Genomic DNA, 14,062 nt, shown 5'->3' with positions numbered 1-14,062 from the left:
TTTAACATGTTTTTGTTGTGATACCTCGAAAGAGCAATATCAGTTCGTTATAACTTATTAAAACATGTTCTTCAGCGGCAGAGATTTGTACTTCCTGAACACCCCCCCCCCCCCCCCCCGATCAGAAAACCCTCACGAAAATGCAAAATCACTTAATTTTCATAAACTAAAGAAGGAGAAAAGACTGCCATATTTGATGAGAATGGGAAGTTAAAATATAAGCTCGCACTTTCTGGATTTGCAGTACTGTGTCTTTCACATATGAGTGTTTAATGATTCCAAAATTAATGAATTTTATAGGTCGTATCTGGAAAATACAGATAGTATGATACTAAAATCCCGGCAATGCCACGCAGAGCCTAAGAAGAGTAAAGCTAACTTACTCGTCACCTGTAGCAAATATTTTCAGTGTGTTCTATGATTCCCTCATTCGTACACTGCTCTGCAAAACGTAAGGACGAGCTGGATAAAATAACAAGACATATAAATAATACGGTGGAAATGAAGTGCGGGAGTATGTTGTGAGAGGTCTTTCAGTCAAGCACAGAATGCTGGACGTCACACGGTGAGGTCAGCGTGGTTATAGCGCCAGTTGAGGCTGGCCCCGCAACACGAGGCATTTGAAGACACGAGAAAACACAGTGTGTGTGTGTGTGTGTGTGTGTGTGTGTGTGTGTGTGTGTGTGTATTAACGGTGCACTGTGGTGGTCTTCATTACAACATTACCCGTAGACATCATCTGGATGACTTTACACGGGAAGAATCATGCCGGCCGAAGTGGCCGTGCGGTTAAAGGCGCTGCAGTCTGGAACCTCAAGACCGCTACGGTCGCAGGTTCGAATCCTGCCTCGGGCATGGATGTTTGTGATGTCCTTAGGTTAGTTAGGTTTAACTAGTTCTAAGTTCTAGGGGACTAATGACCTCAGCAGTTGAGTCCCATAGTGCTCAGAGCCATTTGAACCATTTTTTGAAGAATCATCGGAAAAATGGAAGAGGAACGAAGTGAGATGGGTATAGTTAAAAAATGTGGTACTGCTCACAGCACTGTTTCAACAGCAGCATATGACCGCTACATTGTGCCACATGTACTACATTTAACAGGACTGCACGGCACGCAATATCAAGCTCGAGATGGCATGACGACTGCTTGGCGGCCCCTCTACCAGTCGACCATTACATTGGGTTTTGTTGACACCCGCACGTCGACGGCACCTTTTGCGATGGTGCCAAGAGAATAGAGACTGAACCCACGAGGATTGGGATCACGTGTTTCTCTCGGATGAGAGCACATTTAGTCTGAGGAGTGATTGTGGCCGTACCCTATGGCGGCAGGTGGCAACACGTAATACACCCACGAACATTATCGAACATGATCGTTTTGGTGACACAGGCGTTACAGCGTGTTTGGATATCGCTGAATGGGCATATTGACCCCCAAATTGTTGAACACAGTACGTTCACCAATCAGCGTTCTTGTGACACTATACACATTCCTCACGTGCGTCTTTCCAGGGGTGTATCTGACCCTAACTTCATTTTTAAGGATGACAAAGCGCGACTGCATTGACGAGCGCAGGTGCAGGGAACACGCGTGGGACGCGTTGGGGAGACGTGCTGCAACACGTCCAGGCGTACTAGTGATCGTCCAGAAGCTGTCAACCACGCTGGTGGAAGAATGGAACACTCTGCCACAAGGACAACTTTCCGGCATCGTGGCGTAGCATGCATTGTCGTTTGCGGTGATCACACACCCTATTAAGAAGAATGTCCAGCATTTTGTAATGTCCAGGGTTTAATATTTTTTTGTGGTACTGAAAAAATTTAAAAACCTCTCTCACACCGGCTTGATTTAACTTCACTGATAAGGATAGTAAAAAAAAAAACATGCGTATATTAAGGGAATTTTCATTCACAAAGCAGGCTTATCACATTCACACTGTTCAGTACTGTTCTATCCTGATTAAATTGAGCTTAAGTTAAATTCCATAAGGCAGTGAAGCAATTTCGAAGTCTCCGTGCGACGAAAATTGTCAGTCGATCTCCTGAAAACATTTGTAATAATTATTAACTTTCGGTGATCACATGGGGAGATCTGCTGGTAAGACCGTGTTAGCCTATTTATTTGAAGTAACTGGATATCTTGAGCATACAAAACGGCAGGTTCGTCCAGTGTAAATCAGACGTTCCCCACTGATCCCGTGCAACACAGCGTAGTAAGCAGACACTGTCAATAATAATCAGTTAAATAATACGAGAACACACTTACTTTAGATTAGTTCATGTATTAAATTCCTTCTCATACAGAATCTCATCAAGATGGCGACTAGCTCAACAATTCATACATATACATCCTTTCACGGCTAATCGGCAAGCTCTCCTTCATTCTTTTCATAAGAGAAAACATAGATAGCAGAGAAGCTATTCCATGGAGTAAATGGACGCTCCAAGGAATAATAGGGCTTGAAACTACTTTGCATTGATAATCATCGTATATTAAAGTTTAGGAATCGGTAAGATAAGAAGAGATATTTCGAGATATGTACTGAGTTATATAATTTATAAAATTTCTGAAAATATCGTGGAGAGACCGCTGCAAGAGACATTACAAGGTGACCACCAAAAAAATTTCTGAAAATATCGTGGAGAGACCGCTGCAAGAGACATTACAAGGTGACCATCAAAAATAGTTGTGACTTCAGCGTAACTGTTTTCTTTGAATAAAAATGTCATTTCAGTTCGTCCCACTGCGTATTTCTTTCAGTTACCTTCTGCACAACACTGTAGCAGTTCTTTCTATGTTTGGCCCAAGTTTCATCGCGCTATGTTACTTGGGAGTGACACGTCATGTGGAAATGACTTACGACCTTAAGTCTTTTGACCCGCGTAGTCATATAATGTAAGCTTAATAACGTCACCGTAGTGTGTGTGTGTGTGTGTGTGTGTGTGTGTAAGACTGGGTATCAAAGGGTAACAGAATGAACTGTATGCGTGGAAGTGGATTACAAGGTGTGAAGCCAGCTTCTGTTGTGAGACGCCTCGTCTGTACATGAAAGATCGGCGGTAAGAAAATATTTCGTTTGGAGTCACAGTTCAAAGGCGTTTACTTTCAGATGATACACCTGTAGTGAAACCCAACGCCATTCCGGCTACAGTAAAATGGGGAAAAATTGACGTGCCAATTGCCAGCAGGCTGTCACTTTCACTGTGTCTCGTTTCAATCTGAAAAACAATGTGTGCCGAATACACACAGGTTTTTATAAGTTTGAATGCAATCTCCCTGAACGAAATATCTGATGCTGGTTTGGACAAATATTTCACGCGACAACCTTCAGCAAAACTGGGTGTCACAGGGGATGCCTTCTGCTCTGAATTACGAGTACTCCCGACTCTTAGACAATTGAAAATGGAGATTTCCTGAAGTCACATCATACTCAATGCTTTACGGGCTTATGTTCCAAGCAGAGCAAAGAAATTTTTTTTTGTACAAATTCACGTATTTCCCACTGTGGAAAATTGTATGGGAAAATAGCAGTGGCCAGTGCACGAACACGTTCCATTGGCCGGCCGGAGTGGCCGAGCGGTTCTGGGCGCTACAGTCTGGAACCGCGCGACCGCTACGGTCGCAGGTTCGAATCCTGCTTCGGGCATGGATGTGTGTGGTGTCCTTAGGTTAGTTAGGTTTAAGTAGTTCTAAGTTCTGGGGGGCTGATGACCACAGCAGTTAAGTCCCATAGTGCTCAGAGCCATTTGAACCAATAGTTCCATTGAATCGATGTACACTGATGAGCTTAAATGTAATGCCCACTTCCTAACGCGTTACTGAATGCGGGTGGTGGATCTGCGGGCACATGCCGCATTAATAAAAGCGTATACCCAAGCACAGACGAATGAGAGATCATTCTAGAAGCGATAGGGATTGCAAATGAGAAAATTCGCCGAAGTAAGCGATTCTGACAAAGGGCAGATTGCTACCGCTCTTCGCCTGGGAACAAGCATTTCAGAAACGGCGAATTTGGTTGGCTGTTCGCGTACTACTGTCGTGAGTGCTTATGGAAAGTAGTTGAAGGATGGTGAAACCATAACTGGAGGACATGATGTGGGACGTCAACGCCCCGTCGCAGGACGTGAAGATCGGAGGGTTAAATGGGGACAGGTGGCGATTTGTAGCAGATCTGGCGTCAGAGCACAGTACTGATGCATGCATTATTGAATAAGGGATCCCGCAGCAGGCGGACCTTCCTGTTGACCCAACGAAACCGCCGATTGCTATTGCTGTGGGCGCGGGACGATTGAGAATGGACCGTGGATCAATAGAAACGTGTCGCTTGGTCGGATGAATCACGTTTCTTGTCACACTCGGTCGTGTTCGGATAGGCCCTCATCCAGGCAAACGTCTGCTCGTAGCAAGCACGGCCCCGACAGACGGAAGCTGGCAATGGCAGTATTATATAATGGAGACACAGTAAGAGCTGAGAACTACGTGAAGATTATTGTGGACCACCTGCATCTCTTAATGATTATGTCTTCACCTATGACCATGGCATCTTCCAACAGGGTAACCATGTGTGTCACAAGGCCAGAATGATGCTAAGTGGTTTGATGAACATGATAGTTGATGTCTTGGCCGAAGCATTCACCTGATACGAACCCGTTGGAAAACATCTGGGACTATTGTGCAGCCACAAATCACAGACCCGTAATTTAAGTACATATACATCTGATGCCATATACGTCCAGACACCTACCAAGGACTCGTGGAAACCATTTCATACAAACTCGTTGTTATACTGGGTTCCAAAGGTGGACCAACATACTCTTAGGCGGGTGGGTAATATATTTAGGGTCATGAATGTAGGTGTGATTGATTTCCAAGATACAGCAGACGACGCAATTTTTAATCACAAGTCGATCGTGTATGTTCCATGAATAATCAAGATGAATAAACTGCAACCTGAGAAAATCTGTAATTTTGACGCAATAAAATACATTGCAGCAGCATGCCTCCACCATCAACAACGATGTGGAGATTAAATCAAGTTGCCAATCATTGACCCACTTTGTAGTCGTATCCAGATCTGACTCGATATTTGGGCAGTTCTTTCTGGTATTACTTCAGTCTAGATAACTGTATCATTTGCAAAAAGTCGGAGATTACCATTAGTGTTGTTTTCTAGGCGCGTAGTCCGGAACCGTGCGACTGCTACGGTCGCACGGTTCGAATCCTGCCTCGGGCATGGATGTGTGTGATGTCCTTAGGTTAGTTAGGTTTAAGTAGTTCTAAGTTCTAGGGGACTAATGACCACAGCAGTTGAGTCCCATAGTGCTCAGAACCATTTGAACCATTAACATACAATATCAACAGCGAGAGCCACTACACGCTTTCACGCGTGTCGATGACCCACAATCCGAGATATGGTGCTGTACCCTTCCTGTCAATAAATCCTTAATTCAGTCACAAATTTAGCTTGATATCGTTCTGAGTTCTGTAAAAATTCTTGGTAGTTCCATATGTGATACACAGGAACTTATCTTGACACCTCAACTAACGTGAAGTCCACAAGCAAAATAAAACATGTTTCAAGTGAAAGTTGTTTAACTACGTGGGAACATATTAATCAACAAGTTCATCTTTCAGTAACTTTGTTTGTTACGACGATATGAACAGCAGAACTTATTTTTTAAATAGCATCCTCTTCCCAAGACCTATTCAAAAACATATAACATATTCACATAAATAAAATACTTAAGTTGATCCTGAACAGGAACAGAAATCTTTAATACCGTTTTATAGTACGGTAACTAACGGGGAAACAAAAAGGGGTAAAGAGTTCAAAGGTACTAAAAATGATGACCATGGACAGCGATAGGCGTTACACGTCCCTGTATGTTCATTGGACTCGTTACAGTATTGCAATACACAACTTCTTTTATGCATCAACAAATGAAAAAGTCCGGAGAAGTTACGTTCCTGGGTGCATTACGTGCTGCCACCTTTTGCCGTCGTCGAGCATGATCGTTTCGGTGGTCGAGGTGTCATGGTGTGGGATGTCATAATTTTGAATGGGCGTACTGAGCTCCAGGCCTTTGGACACGGCACACTCTCTATTGAACGTTACCGTGACACTGTACTACTCCGCCATGTGCGTCTTTTCCTGAGTAGATTCGGCCTTGACTTAAGTTTTAAGGAACACAATGCGTGACCGCATCGAACAACGCTGATAGAGGAGCTCTGGGAACGAGTGGATATTAGGCGAATGAATTGGACTGCCTGTTCCTCCCGACTTAAATTCCAATAAGACCGTGTGGGATACGTTGGGGAGGCGTACTTTAGCATGAGCACACGAACCAATGATCATCCAGCAGTTGTTAACCGCGCTGGTGTAGGAATGGAACGTCCTACCAAAAGAACTCCTTGCCAACCTTGTGGCCCACATGGGAGACATTAGAAGCACGTACTGGCGTCCGTGGTGATCACCTGCCCTGTTAAGAACTACATCCCGCCGTTTGTAAGGTATAGGGGACCATCGCGAATCGCAGTGACTTCAGTGTAATTATTGCCTTTGAATAAAAATGTCGTTTTTGTTCTCATTGAGTATATCTTTCAGCTGCCTTCTGTACTGTACTGTATTTTACCATACTATAGCAATTCTTTCTACACATAGTCCAAAATGTCATCGGACTATTTTACTTGACAGTAAGTTTTGCACATCAGTGTATGTGTACCCATATTGCAAATAAGAAATGGTTCAAATGGCTCTGTCCGCAGCTCGTGGTCGTGCGGTAGCGTTCTCGCTTCCCGCGCCCGGGTTCCCGGGTTCGATTCCCGGCGGGGTCAGGGATTTTCTCTGCCTCGTGATGACTGGGTGTTGTGTGATGTCCTTAGGTTATTTAGGTTTAAGTAGTTCAGAGTTCTAGGGGACTGATGACTATAGATGTTAAGTCCCATAGTGCTCAGAGCCATTTTTCAAATGGCTCTGAGGACTATGGGACTTAACTGACGAGGTCATCAGACTCCTAGAACTTAGAACTACTTAAACCTAACTAACCTAAGGACATCACACACATCCATGCCCGAAGCAGGATTCGAACCTGCGACCGTAGCGGTCTCGCGGTTCCAGACTGTAGCGGCTAGAACCGCTCGGCCACCTCGGCCGGCGCAAATAAGAAGACATTACTGCAATTATAGTTCTGGTCGCACACATTCTCCACACACAGGTAGCATAGCTACCTTCGTCGGTGTATACTGTATCCAAATCTCCAGTCGAAGATGGTTGACTGAAAATCGGTGGTCATTTCCATTATGTTTCAATTTATTTATTGTCAACTCCAGCTAGCGGCCGAGTTACAATGCTCTGCTAGTGCAATAGAGTCAGTTTTGTGCTTCGTTTTTAATCACGCCATATTTACATACATGGAACACTGTGATGCGTGTTTGAACAGGTGTAGAGAAGAGGAAGTGAATTACCAAATAAAAGAAAGACGTATTGCTGTTGATATCTTCGCAACGAACGAAGTTACAATAAAAGAAATCACTCTGTTTACTGTCACGCTGGTAACTGACCAACATTTGCTTGGTATATTCCTTGTTTTGCTCCTGGACAAAAAGTTGTTTGTCTTGCTCAAGATAAATGGGACGTCCTAAATAGCACCAAGGAAGAGGTCGTTGTTTGCAAACCCTTACCTCCGAAGTTGGGCCGAAGGCGGATGTCGTAGCCCTCGAGGAGCCGAGATATTGTCTGCGTGACGTTCTCCAGCCGGTCGGAGGCCGTCGACCCCTGGTACTGGTCGCTGCTCCTGGGAACAAAATAGGGCATCGGAGTCGTTAATGGATCTGTCGGAGTAATGCAGGAGTAAATCTCGCTGCTAACGTTCTCGTTTCTCCGTGAGATTTTTTCGGGGCTATTGCAATGTCTTTTACTGCTAAAATTGACACCATGCGGCGCAGAAGAGTGGTGATGGGACTACGTTCATGGAGAAGCGTTGTTCACCATCTTCCAGCATGAATCAGTTTTCTGTACTAACGTTGAAATGGTTTCTCGATGAAGGGCATAGTCGAATTTGTCTCCAATCATTGTTCAAATGGCCTAGTGCAGGGTCTGAAGTCATATTCATATTCACGCGCCATTTAAGACTGCGCACAAGTACGTGTAGGGGAAGAACACAGAAGGAAAACGGCTGAAACATTTTCAAAGGAATCATCATAACGAAGCCAGCATGCATCATGACTGTTTTAAGGAAGTATGTAAAACCTAAATCAAGTTGACCTGAAGGGGGTTTGAACACTGCATTTCCCGAATGCGAGACTAATCTCCTAACCATAACGCCATCTCCCTCGGTCTTGTAAACTGACAACAGACTCTCAGCAGAAATAGCTGCTAGTAAAACAGCAACAAACTTCTATTATCGTAGTCAAATATGAAGGGTGAACTTAATTTTTAAGCTTTGGTTATGGAAGTACTGTGAAAAAAAGGTATCGCTGAGAAAAGCATTGTGCTCGCAGGCTGTCAAATGAGAAGAGCATGTTTTGCTTCAGTGAACCGTTGCGTTGTGTTCACGTGATCAGAGCGCGACACGCCGGTGGAGACGCCGCAGAAAGAAACGCCAGCGTGGCAGTCCGAGGACCGCAGTCACAAGGAATCGGAAGGCGCTGACTGAGACAGAGGGACGGAAGAGTGGCAGTACACAAACGCACAAAACTCTATCCATGAAACAGTTCTTCGCAAATACGCAATAATTTTCTTCATGGCTAGTTTGCAGATGACGTGCTGTAGAAAAAAAAAAACGACGAAAAGGAGCACAAAAAAAGCGGTGTATAATAATGCAGCTCATTTGGCGATGTAATTTTAAGGTGAACGTCTAAACAAAACAAAGCAAATTGGACATATTGTGATTCTTTGGCCTACAACAGTTAAATTATTATAAATTTGAAATTGTACTTTACAGAAATAAAAATTTGACCCACAGAAGATGACACGTAGGTGTCGCAACATGTCTGGGTAAGTATAAAAAATAAACTAATTGTGTTTGTATAAGGCTGATTTTCAAAGCAGCTCAGTTTTTAAATCGCAAACACGGAAAAACATCAAGAGGAGCTTCAAACCTTAGTAAAAAGAATATCAGTTGAATGTGTTATTCAGTAGTAACATATCAACAGTAGGGGTAGTTAGTTACAAGGTAGTGGGACGCGGTGAGTGATGTTCATACGGTGGTAAGAGTGGCGATAATGGCGCTAATTTCGAGTACAGTATGTTCTGCTTGGACCGTTAACGTTGAATTTACTCAGATAACGGTCAATATTGATTAATGGGAGAAACATGAACAATTTATATACATTTCGTTAAGGAATTAGCTGGAGCTATATTTAGGTGAGACATTCTCGAGTCATTAATTATTGGCTTCTAATCCTACTGCATTTAAAGCTCTTTAGAGGTGAATAAAAGAGATAAAAAGTATATAAACTTTTGTCCGTGAAAGTAATTTACAGCGTAACACTTACACCAGGAAACTTTATTTGCGCAGCTGCAATTTTTAAATATTAAACTTCATGTCTAGGGACAAAGTACTACGGGCGTGTGTGATCGTCCCTGAAACGAAACATCACCGACTTGACCTCATATATTAAGGAGACAATAGCGTACTTGCAAGATATGGGCCCCAGCAATCGAACCTGTGCGAAAAGTTCGGCTATAATTCTGACTGTACACAGTTATGACCTTCTAAAAGTACGCATTTTAATTACGCGCACAAACCGGTCCCACTGCAGCCGACTAATGCCAGAACGCGAAGTCAGTACAGCCGAGTGATAACCAGAGCCCTATTTGCAGAATGTCGAAGGAGAGGGGAAATTGGGAGAAGCATGCGTTTACTGAACGTGAACGCGTTTTGAAAACTTGCTCGAGATGGCCGCTGCATTACGTGAAAAGAGAACATAGTATATCAACCTCTACCACATACACAATGAATTTGACTTAAAGCAACGGAAGTATTATGAAATTTTCAATCCTTCCGATTTTTACACTGCATTTGTGAATCGAAACAAAGTAATTTTCAAAGCAAAGAGATTTCTGGCACCAGTTACACGTTGAAATCCGCGTACTTTGACACAGAGAACAAAGCGGCGTACAGCAGTTCGACACAAAGCGTGAGAAGTCGAGCGGAGCGAGTCACAAACAACCGGTTCGCTCACATGTTTAAAAAAAAACTGTACTTTTAGAAGGTCATAACTGTGTACAGTCAGAATTATAGCCGAAATTTCCTCACTGGGTCGATTGCTGGGGCTGTTATCTTGGAAATGTGCTTTTTTTGTGCGTAAAACACGAAGCAACTTGGTGACGCTTCCATGTGAGACGAGGAGCAGGACAAAGTGTCTGCAGCACATCCCGTCTTGTCACGACATCCATTGCACTACAGTTCCTCAACAAAGGAGTGGTACAGTATAACGTCCACATTGGCATTCTTGCAGTCATTTCTATATGTAGTAACGGGAGAAATTTGGTTTATTTGTGCGTCTCAATTTACATACTACATAAAGTGAAAAAATGAAATTTTTTGTCAACTGTTTACTTCTTTTCTTTAAGTGTTTCATTTAAAGAGAATGAACAGCAGACACCGATTTGTGTAGTACCATCCACTGCACTAAAGTGATCGGTTACAATGGAGAACAAAAAATGGACAGGTGCGAGTAAGACTCGCGCTTTGAGACTTCCGTATGAGCTCAACTGTGTATCTATACAATCCATCCGTTCGGGAAGTCGAGAATCTCGATCATTATCGACATTGATACTGCAAAGACTTCAGTCTCAGGGATTCCATGATTTTCGAGAATGTTTTAGTTTCAATAATATAAATGTGACATAAAATCACGCAGGAGGCAGGTAATTATCAGTTGTTCTCCATTCAGGTTGACTGGGTCCCAATTGTAAAAGTCAAACATCAAGCAAGGTACGAGCTTATTGTTCATATGACGCGTTTCGGAATTAATGCATCGTCAGATATCCAGAAGCGATTACTGCACGTAGATATGATGCTTCACATACAACTTGAAACGCCATATCTTCGTGCGGTAATCACTCCTAGAGATCTGATGATGGATAAATTCCGAAACGTGTCATATGAGCAATAAGATCATCCCTCGTCTGATGTTTGACTTTTACCGTTGCTATCCAGTCAGCCTGAATGCAGAACTACTGATCATTAAGAAGTCGAGAAGCTTATGAGTTCTGACAAAAATTAATAATGCGGATAACAAGATTAAAACTATATGGATTATTGTCAAATGGGAGACGGGGAAGCCTGATAGTGCACAGAATATCATAGCAATAAAGCTAAATGATGATGATGTGAGTGATAATTCACAAGTTGCAAGTATTTTTAACAATCACTTTCTGAATGTAGCGCAAGAATAGGGTTAAAGGGTTCAGTTGAAGAAGCAAAAAAATGTTAAAAATGTCATTCCACAGGACTTTTAGAAATAGCACCAACATCCCCCTCTGAAATCAAGGGAATTGTAAATGTATTGAAAAACAAGAGCTCATGTGGTGTTGATGGAGTCTCTAACAGAATTTTGAATTGTTGTTCTATTTTAATGAGTGGAGTCCTTTAGTGATATATGTAATGCTTTGCTGGCACAGGGAATTTTTCCAGACAGATTGAAATACGCAATTGTAGACCTCTTCATAAGAAAGGGGTCAAGAGTGACTTAAATACAGGGCGTTTCAAAAAGAAAGAGCAGATTTCAAACATTTATTTCTCAAAAACTACAAATGATAGAAACACAATTCCAACGGTCCTTCACTCAATATGAGTACCAAATGTTACACAACAAATATCAAAACTGTACCTCAATATGAGCACCATTTGTTACACGACAAATATCAAACCGGTATCTCATTTCTTGCCACACACGACGCAACTGGTCTTTAGTTACCGAATTCACGGCCGCAACAATTCGATGTCGTACCTCTTGAAGAGTAGCGGGCATAGGTGGGACATAAACACAGTCCTTTATGTACCCCCACAAATAAAAATCGCAGGGAGTAAGGTCTGGTGACCTGGGAGGCCACAGACGATGACATTGATCTTGTGCTCCTGCTCTTCCAATCCACCGTCCTGGAATGGTGTTATTTAGGTACCGTCGTACAGGTTCAGAGAAGTGTGGTGGGGCGCCATCTTGCATGAAGATGAAGTGATTTGAATCTTCCTGAAGTTGAGGAAATAGCCAGTTTTCTAACATGTCCAGGTAAATGGTTCCTGTGATAGTTTTCTCCATGAAAAAGAAAGGTCCATAAACTTTGTTTACCGAAATTGCACAAAAGACGTTAACCTTTGGTGAGTCTCTTTCATGTTGAATAACGTCTCTCGGAGTTTCACTCGCCCAAATTCGTACGTTATGCCGATTAACTTTACCAGAAATGTGAAACGTTGATTCATCTGAAAAAATTAATCGTTCGGCAAAATTGTCCTCTTCCATGTCCTGTAGAATTGCAGTTGAAAATTCGAACCTTTTGTTGTGGTCGTCAGGACGCAATGCTTGCAATAACTGCAGTTTGTACGGCTTCATGTGCAGACGGTTACTCAGAACGCGCCATACCGTTGTTTTAGACATGTTTAGTTCGTGACTTGCCCGTGCCGTGGATTTTCTAGGGCTCCTTTCGTAAGCTGCACGGACACGCTCGACATTTTCATCCGATGTGCGTGGACGACCCGTGCTTTTTCGCTTGCAGATGCAACCATCTTCTACGAATCTGTGATGCCACTCATAAATTTGCTTATGACGAGGCGGCTGTTTGTTGAATTGACGGCGGAATGCACGTTGCACACCAACAATGGACTCTAACTTTGCAAATTGCAGCACACAAAATGATCGTTCCTGTGGTGTCGTCGCCATTTTCCTACAAACAAACGCCAGCGCCACTGCGGATTTGCATGGAACTTCTGCGCGGACCATTGAAAAACTTTGAACCTTTCTCTGACAAGAAACGTTTGAATTGTGTTTCTATCATTTGTAGTTTTTGAGAAATAAATGTTTGAAATCTGCTCTTTCTTTTTGAAACGCCCTGTAATTATAGACCAATCTCATTGCTGACTTCATTTTCTGAAATATTCGAAAAAGTTATGTATTCAAGAGTAGGCTCACAATTAAGTGAAAATAATTTACTCAGCATGTCACAGTTCGGATTCTGGAAGGGTTACTCGACTGAGAATGCTATCTAAATATTTATCCACCAAATAGTACAAGCCCTAAATAACAAATTATCGCCAGCTGGTATTTTCTGTGATCTTTCCACGGCATTTGACTCTGTGGATCATGTCACACTCTTGGAAAAACTCAGGTTTTATGGACCTTAAGGCTATACACACAGCTGGTTTGAATCATACTTAACGCACCGAAAGAAAAACGTTGTGCTGAATAACAGAAATTATGTTGGGAGGGTGGTAAATTCTAGTGAATGGGGAGTTATGACAAAGGGAGTCCCACAGGGTTCAATTTTGGGTCCTCTGCTGTTCCTTATTCATGTGAATGACCTCTCACTTAACGTTCAGCAAACAGAACTAGTACTTTTTGCAGATGACACAAGTGTTATAAATAAATCCCATTCCAGAAAAATCAGCTGAAGATATTGTTAAGGATGTCTTTCAAAGAATTATTAAGTGGTTCTCAGAAATGAACTCTCCCTTAATTTTGAAAAAACTCACAATATCCAATTCTTTACACAGAATAGTCATACCGACAATTGATGTAGCATATGAACAGGGCTCAGTTAACAGGGTAGATTTCTCCAAATTTTTGGGTGTTCACATTGATGACAACTTGAACTGGAAGAAGCGTATTGCTGAGCTTTTCAAACAATTAAGTTCAGCTTCTTTCGCTCTTCGTATTATCGCTAGTCTTGGTAATAAACAGATCAGCCTCCTAACGTACTTTGCATATTTACACTCAATAATGTCTTATGGAATAGTTTTCTGGGGTAACTCACCACTTAGACATAAAGTATTGATTGTACAAAAGAGAGCAGTGAGAATAATTAGTGGTGTTCACCCAAGGACGATATGTTGACACCTA

The 14,062-nt window shown here is 42.5% G+C and overlaps 1 protein-coding gene across 4 annotated transcripts in view; it reads right to left on the bottom strand.

Annotated features, from left to right (window-relative positions):
* The window catches only part of LOC126251947 (gamma-aminobutyric acid receptor subunit beta-like), a 315,792-nt gene that overhangs the window by 177,435 nt on the left and 124,295 nt on the right, over nucleotides 1–14,062 (bottom strand). For all 4 annotated transcript variants that reach the window (XM_049952708.1, XM_049952710.1, XM_049952709.1 and 1 more), the window contains exon 2: nucleotides 7,682–7,794. In XM_049952708.1, coding sequence (XP_049808665.1) covers nucleotides 7,682–7,794 — 113 coding nt within the window. The remainder of the gene's footprint in view (nucleotides 1–7,681; nucleotides 7,795–14,062) is intronic.

This window comes from Schistocerca nitens, chromosome 4 (genome assembly GCF_023898315.1).
Source record: "Schistocerca nitens isolate TAMUIC-IGC-003100 chromosome 4, iqSchNite1.1, whole genome shotgun sequence".
In the NCBI taxonomy this organism is placed as follows: Eukaryota; Metazoa; Arthropoda; class Insecta; order Orthoptera; family Acrididae; genus Schistocerca; species Schistocerca nitens.
This window is presented reverse-complemented; position numbering and strand designations above follow the sequence as displayed.